We start from the raw sequence: 8,543 nt of genomic DNA, 5'->3' as shown, positions 1-8,543 counted from the left end.
ACCAAGAATTTTTGGCCACTTTTGCTGTAATATAGAGGTTTCCCTCTTTCAGAGGTAAAAATTCATTGGTGTGATCTGTTGGGACCAAAATTTTTGTCCTTAATAAGAAGGTTTTGTGATTGTGAGCTTAATTTGGAGAGTTTTAAAGAGAGGTTCCATTGCTTTTATATATACTGTAAACTACTGAGCACCAGAAACATTTATTGTACTACATACGTACATACCTGAACAGGAACTCTCTCTTCATCTAGCATTTCTTCAAGGATTCTTCCTTCATCATCAGCATTAGTGGTGTCACATGGTCTTGGAGTTCTTTGCGATGCACACTGAAGAACCAGCAATGGCCATCCACTGTTACTGTCAGGAACACTGCGAAACTGATCTAATCCTTTGTCTAAAAATTGTTCCCAATTACTCCACGCAGTAGGAGATACCCAATTCCTAAACTTTGGTATGCTTTCAAAAAGCCTTGATGGCTCTACTTTCAAAAAGGAGGGTGTTGCAAATTCAGGGTTGGTGTCAGGCAAGCTCTAAGATGATCATAATTACATGTATAAGATATTTCTCCTTAAAGTGCATATGATTACCTTTAAAATCACTGCTGCCTCCTCTTCAGTGCACCATGGGCTTGTAGTCCAGTTTCGAAAATACATCACAGCCTTCCCTTGGTCATTAAGGATGAATTTGAAGCAATGTGGTTGGCTATGCCCATGAAAGCTGTTTAAATGTGGTGTTATCCAAGATTTGATGTCATAAATTGCTTCCAACAAATGGGCCATTGGAGTTGGCTCCATGCTTGTTGTTGTGGCATGTAAGAGATCTGCATGTAGAGGCAGTGCATACAAAACATAAAATTAATATATATATATATATATATATATATATATATAATGAGATTAAGAAGCAAATTTGCAAAAGTCTATAGCTATAATTATACACAGACTGTGTAGTGGCATCATTAATAATCTGCTATTATAGGAACCTGCCTATTATTCCTTTTCCTGTTATGGTATACTGCACTGCTTAAAAGTTTTTGACTATTATGCTCAAAATTGTGCTCAATATTCATGCATCAGTTTTCATGTCTCTGTGGATATAAATATAAGTGGCTGAAACATTGATCAAGTCCTATTATAAATGCTATGTAGCTTAACAGTCAGTTACCTGATTACTTTATTAGAGTTGCTGACTGTTATAATTTGATCTTTTTCTAGCATTTTTGGAAGAAAGGTTTATAGTATGGTACAAATATTCTAGTATGCTAAAATTATATGCTTAATATTTTTTTCATTCAAAATTATGCCAGAATAACCAGTGGGTCCCTATAGCTATAGTACACTGTGAAATACATGCAAGCTCACCAGGAATGCTTTCAGCACCAGTCTTTCTTAGTTGAGAAGCAATCTTGGAAAAAAATTGGTCAACGTCTTCATGTGTGTGACCAACAGGTAAGAAGTTGATGGTTACCTATATTTGGATAAAAAGAAATTCAGTACTAAAATTAAAGCTTGCTTAATACTATTCAATACTTAAAAATTAATTTTATATTGTTTATAGGACTGTTTAATCGGTAGATAATTTTGATATCGGTTATTATCAGCATATATATATATATATTGAGCTGATTAAATTTACTAACCCTGGTGATATTTTAGGACAAAAAACATAAACATCAGATCTGTTATTGGTATATATCGGCCATTTTTTGAGTTCAAATATCAGCTAATCGGCAAAGTCTCTTATTGGTGCATCACTTCACAGGGTACCAAAATTTCCCAGCACAGACACCAATTAAAAGTGGTTTCTATTTTGGGAAATTATGGTGTCCTATGGACACTACAGTATAGTGAGTGTAAACTTGATTATGAATAACTAGAAATATAGTAAATAAATGTATGTAATACTGTTACCTTTCGAAATATCTTCTTCTCTACAAGTAATGCACAAAAACCTAGGAGATAACGGTTTTTGTTCTGGTTTCCTGCATTGTCAAGTTGTAGATATAGAACCTCCGGCAAATTCTCAACAAAGTCAAGCAGCGCATGTAAAAGAGCGTGAAGTGTCAGGTTGACATCCTGTGGCCATTGACAAATGTCATACAGAGCATAGGCTTTCTTTCCTTTGTGAGATCTTGTATGAGCCAGGACGCCAGTGCAGTGTGTTTGTAGTCTAAATACAGTCTGTACAGCCTTCGGAGTTGGACATAGGTTTGGAATATTGGTTTTATTTTGATCCATCCCGTCAATAATAACAGTGAGGTATTTGCTTGGATTGCTGCGAGACTTTTCACGGTGGTGCTGATATTTATTCCTTTCTTGCCTAAACAATTTCTAATTACAAAAGGTATAAGAGTATAAGCACAACTCACTCGACATTTTTGAGATGACGTTGGTATTTGTCCTTTAACTTCTTCAGACGGTCTTTTCTGAGGAACAATCTTTCTTTGTTGTATTTAGTGCAAATATTGCACTTACTAAAGAGACTGTGCTGCAAAAACAATATAAACATTTGTACATAAATTTTCAAGCTTGATTTTTCAGTGTACACAGTACGCACTTAGTCTATTGTAACACTTTATTGAGCATATACATATTAAATATTCTGGTTTACCAGCCAACCAAATTTTGCACATAATGCACACATATACACAAATTGCCAAATGCAATGGACTCTCAGATATCTAAATCCCAATGATAGTAAAAAGGGTGTTCATGGCAATGAATTTTTTGCCTAGGGGTATGTTTAAGGGAGTTTGGGGTTCCGGAAACCCCCAGTGAAATTTTACCTTCTGCATAAACAACACAAATAGCTCAGATTAACAATGATAACAAGGCAAGGCAACAATATACTGTTTAGTAATGGGATACTTTCAATTGGAGATGGGTGTGTATTTGAATCATCGCAGACTATAGCCATGCATTATAACCTGTATTGATATTTAGGAATTAAAGGAAACAATACATATAGCATGGAAAAGAGTTTATATACCACTGCACATGAAACTTAATCTGAAAACCACTTTGGAAAAAATCCTGGACATGTCCATGCACAAGGACATGCATTTATTTACAGAGCTCTGTTGAACAAAGCATACATCTATATCAGTGGCGGATCTAGATGGGTTTCTGGGGTTTCGATAGAAACCCCTTTTTAAATTTAGCTTAGTGAAAGTCTAATACATAAACATTGTTATACTGACAATTTGTCATCTCAAACAACTATATACCACTGTATTTCAGTAGTATGCATGCAGCTACACTTAAATGACACCATTATAGCTATTAAATCCTCAGCAATACTTTACTTTTCATCAGTCTCCTGCTGCATTAAAAACGATTGAGGTACTCTAATAGAGCAGTCAAAATTAAGCTACAGCTTATACTTATATAGTTACCATCTTTGCCCTATAGTTCTATAGTATTACAGTTTAAAGCATTGGATTTATTGCAATTGCTAACTAAAAGTAGCCTAAAATCCAACCTCAGAGCTTCTATAATCTCAAACTTTCTGGAGAAATGTCATCAGATGCCTTATTCAGCTATATCAACTTTCAGAAACCCCCTTTAAAAATCCTAGATCTGCCACTGTGCAAATAAACTCTATTTGAACATTCATTTAAAGATATAGCTGAGGGTATACACAATACAGGTAAGAGAAGTGTCGACTGCAATATATATGGCTCAAAAGTTTTGAAAATTTGAACGAGTCCACCCCTTATTTGTGTTCATTTTGTACATGTACTAAGCAATACAAGGAAATATGTGATCTGAAGGAAACTGTAAAAACACTATCTACTAAACTAGCAAAATTAGAAGGAGCTCAAGAGCCTTTACCAGCCCCAATCAATGAAACTACTCCACCTGTTCCTACAAAGTCCAGTGAACCAAAAAGCCAGCAAGCAGCCCCACCTGAAAGAAAATTAAATGTAGTTGTGTACGGCCTAGAAGAAAACCCTTCAAATACTACTAGACAGGACAGGCTGCAAATGGATGTTAAAAGTGTTATTATAATATCAGCTTTTTCAAAACTAGAAAGTCCTCCAATTGATGAAAGCTCAATCAAAGACTGTTATCGTTTGGGGAAATACAATCCTGAGGCAAACAGACCCAGACCTGTCTTAGTCAAGTTCTTAAGATACACGGATGCTTCCAGCATCCTGAACAGCAAGAGCAAGTTTTCCAAACCAGTTTTTGTGAAGCCTGATCTTACTGCTGAAGAAAGAGCTGCAGAATCTCTTTTGCTAAAGGAAAGAAGATGTTTGATAGAAAAGGGAGTAGCCAGGCAATTCATAAAGATCCGAAATCAAAGCTTATCCGTACTTAATAAACTTCATGCAATAATTCAGAACCAACAATTGCAACTTATGAACACATCATCTGCAACTGCTACAAAAACGCCACCTCCTGACCAAGCTTCTAATTGACTACCTGCAACATGTAATAAGTTTTCTAATCATTTAAAAATTCTACTTATAAAGTTTCAATCAATCCGAAATAAAAAACCTGATCTGATAGCTTTGATTGATAAAGAGAAACCAGACATCCTTGCTGGAACAGAAACGTGGTTAACCCCAGATGTCATGAATAGTGAAATAATCCCACCTGAACTTTATTATAGTATCTATCACAGAGACAGGCCTGATGGATGTGGAGGAGTGCTCCTGGCAGTTTCTAATAAGCTCTCATCTGTTGATCTATACCTTCTCTTAGCACGGACTGCGAGATCATATGGGCAAGACTAATAATTTCTGGCTCCCCATTGTACATAGCAGCATACTATAGACCACATATCAATGACAAATACTCTCTCACCCAACTAGACTTATCATTACACCAACTAAATGAAACTATGAACAACCCCACTATCCTATTAACTGGCGATTTCAACCTACCAGGTATCGACTGGTCAGAAAACCTCGTAAAACATAGTTCGCCGTTCAGAGCAATACATGAATATTCATTAGAAATCCTGCAAGATCATGGACTTCAACAGCTTGTCACTTTTCCTACATGCGATTTCAACACACTAGATTTAGTATCTTCAAATAAACCTTCCACCATACTCAACATTCAAAGCATAGCTGGAATTAGTGACCATGATATTGTTTGCTTTGAAGTAAATGCTAAAGTAGATCATACCAGACAAATCCCACGATCCATCTACATGTACAACAGGGCAAACTGGAATGCACTTAAAGAGGAACGTTACACCCTTCTCACATCCGACCACATTGGCACTTTTGAAGAGACAAATGTAGAGGAGTTGTGAACAAAATTTAAGCACTCCATTACCCAGGTTGTAGACAAATATATCCCGCATAAACATACAAAAGCACGACGGGGACTGCCATGGATGAATCAAAACATCAAAAGACTGATGAGAAAACGGGATAGGCTGTATAAACTATGTAAGAATTTGTTTTCAGAAGCCAACTATGCTGAATATAAATCTTTGAAACATCTTGTCCAGAAGGAACTAATATCTGCATACTGGTCTTATACAAATAACCTTATTTCTCCGGAAGGGCATCCTCACTCAAACCAGAAAAGGTTTTGGTCTTGCATCAAAGCTCTAAGGAAGGAAAATACCAATATACCTGTACTGAAATGCGATGGCACTAGTTATGAAACTAGTTTGGATAAGGCTAAAGTACTAAACCAACAGTTTCAGTCTGTGTTCACTAAGGAACCAAACTCCTCACTACCAGATAAGGGTCCCAGCCCCCATCCAACAATGTCTGATGTGTACACATCTGTAGAAGGCGTTTACAATCTCTTGCTTAACATCAACCCCAATAAAGCTTGTGGACCCGATCAAATACATGAAAGAGTACTTAAAGAAACAGCTGATGTTATATCCCCCTTCTTAAGAACATTGTTTCAGTGCTCCTTAGACTCTGGAGTCATTCCTGATGAGTGGCGATCTGCAAATATTATACCAATCTTTAAGCAGGGTGACCGACAAAAACCTTCCAATTATCGACCAATTTCACTAACTTCCATTGTCAGTCTCTAAACTATTTGAACAAATTGTAATCTCAAACATCATGAAACATTTAGAAACCAACAACATCCTAAGTGATCATCAGTACGGCTTTCGTCATTCTCGTTCTTGTGAAACATTACTTATCACTCTATTACATGATCTATCCTGTTGCTATGATACTGGAATACAGACAGATATCATCTTCACTGACTTTGCAAAGGCTTTTGACACAGTACCACACCAATGTCTGCTGTACAAATTAGACTGGTATGGCATTAGAGGAAATTTTAAAAACTGGATCTCCTCATTTTTGAATCATCGAATGCAGTGTGTTGTGCTAGATGGTATTTCATCTCCCAGATGCCCAGTACTGTCTGGTGTCCCTCAAGGCACAGTCCTTGGCCCTACTCTTTTCTCCATCTATATCAATGATCTACCGGAATCCATTTTACATAGTTCTATTAAACTTTTCGCTGATGACTGTATAATATATAAGGCTATCCTTACCCCTGAAGATGCTGAGAGGTTACAAGAAGATTTATGTGCATTACAAGAATAGCAGCAGAGATGGCTGATGAGACCAAATGTATCAAAGTGCTTTACCATGACTGTTTTACATCCTAGAAGAAATAAAATCATTACTCCCTACAGACTATACAATCATCTCCTCTCACCTGTTGAACATTACAAATATTTAGGAATCATTATTCAGAGTGATCTGAAGTGGCACCTACATATTCAATCTATCACCTCCAAAGCAAATCAGATGCTTGGTCTGCTAAAGCGTAACTTGAGGACATCATCTATTCACCTTAGAGAGAGAGCCTACCTTAGCCTAGTACGCCCTAAACTTGAATATGCAACTACAGTCTGGAACCCTCATTTAACAACCGACAAGATCGCTTTAGAAAAGGTTCAGAGGCGTGCTGCACGATATGTCAAAGGTATATACTCCTATCATGCCAGTGTAACTCAGATGGTTAACGAACTTAAGTGGGAATCACTAGAGTCTTGAAGAGAACAGCTCTCCTTAACTATGCTATACAACATTCTTAAACAAAATGTCTATTTACCACCAGAATACATACCCGAGTTTCATCTGCAGACATCACAATACCAGGTACAGACCAGATTATGCCATATGGTCAGACTCATTGAATCATTTTGTAACACTGAGTCGTCACTGACACCTACAAGTACTCCTTCATACCATCAACATCAAGGCAATGGAACGTACTACCTCGCTACATCTTTGAAGCGGAAAACACTGACATATTCAAATCTCTGCTACGTAACTATTATTATTTTGCAATCAATAGCTAGAATTATTTATTATATTATATCTGTGTATATTCTTCTGTTTGTGAAGTTTTCACAGTAAAAACAAAAGCTAAAGTTTGAAGGGCTCAGGCCACCAGTCTGCAGTGCTTATGGCATTTACAAAATACAGTAGATATAACAAAGCCACTACAGCTTGACACAGTCAAGAGTTATGTATGCGTACTGTATGTATGCACGTACTACACTGTTACACTGTACATATGTACACCCCCTATATACTTACCTTTGGAATCACGACATTCTTAAATGACATCTCCCAAATGGTATAAAAGTGTGAAAGTGACATAACTATTTCTAATCCTTGTTCAAGTAGTTGGCCTTTCATCATGTAATACACATCTCTCTTTGTCAACCCATGTGGCAAATGTACTTGGTCCATATGTGGCATACTGTCACCAATTCTGTTGAAATATCGAGTCATCCAAGCCTTAGCTTCTGACACTTTCACTGAATCTCTGCGGGATACTGCTTTTCTTGTGAACTTGACAGTTGGATTGGACTGAAACAGTTTCAAGTTTCGCTGGTACCTCTTCTCTGATATTTTAAACATTTTCATATACCCCTTTCTGCAAACAGCTTCCCCCTTGATAATGTGTTGAATAGAGTTAGACCCTCTGTTAGACATCAATTGAAACGAACCAATTAAAAATTGGTTTTGATCAGAAATGGTCATGGATTGAAAAAAATGTAAGCAGTCTAGCTGCTCAGAACTGGCAAACTGTGACAAACAATTTTGACTGCAACATTCATTTTCTAGACCAGTTCCTGACTCAAATCTGCCCCTTTTTGTAGGTGGTGAGACTGATTCATTTTCCAAAATAATTAGTGAATCTGTCTCTGCTAGCATAGTAGCAATGTCAGAAGTGTCATGCTGTTGTAGAAGATTACTAGTTGATGACAAAAGAGGACTTGAGGTAGGAGTTGAGTGAAACCTAGGAATCATGCTATTCAATTCTGCATCATCATCATCTGTCTCAATGAAAATATTGCCATTATAATAGTGGTCCATGCCAAGTTGTATTTCAGGCTCCAAAACAGTAAAGGAACAATCGTCCTTGCTTAGAAAGGAATTGTTGAAGTTACCATTACCCCTTGTTAGTTCAGACACTGCGGTTTGTGAGTCTTCTTCAAATACGAAAATGAACGAGTCTTCATTTTGGCTTAAATCTTCAGCCGAAGTTTCCAACAGTTCTTCATCTACTTTATCAAAGAATATT

The 8,543-nt window shown here is 36.9% G+C and overlaps 1 protein-coding gene across 1 annotated transcript; it reads right to left on the bottom strand.

Annotated features, from left to right (window-relative positions):
• Window positions 1-224: 224 nt before the first annotated feature.
• LOC136246270 (uncharacterized) lies at window positions 225-7,959 on the bottom strand (the record flags this gene model as incomplete). The annotated part of the gene is given in 6 exon segments (XM_066037682.1): window positions 225-530; window positions 588-820; window positions 1,362-1,467; window positions 1,911-2,319; window positions 2,369-2,487; window positions 7,550-7,959. Coding segments are annotated over 6 exon segments (1,575 nt in total), but the record flags the coding sequence as incomplete, so codon positions are not given.
• Between the last annotated feature and the right edge of the window lie 584 nt (window positions 7,960-8,543).

The sequence above is a fragment of the Dysidea avara genome, chromosome 2 (genome assembly GCF_963678975.1).
Source record: "Dysidea avara chromosome 2, odDysAvar1.4, whole genome shotgun sequence".
NCBI lineage: Eukaryota > Metazoa > Porifera > Demospongiae > Dictyoceratida > Dysideidae > Dysidea > Dysidea avara.
This window is presented reverse-complemented; position numbering and strand designations above follow the sequence as displayed.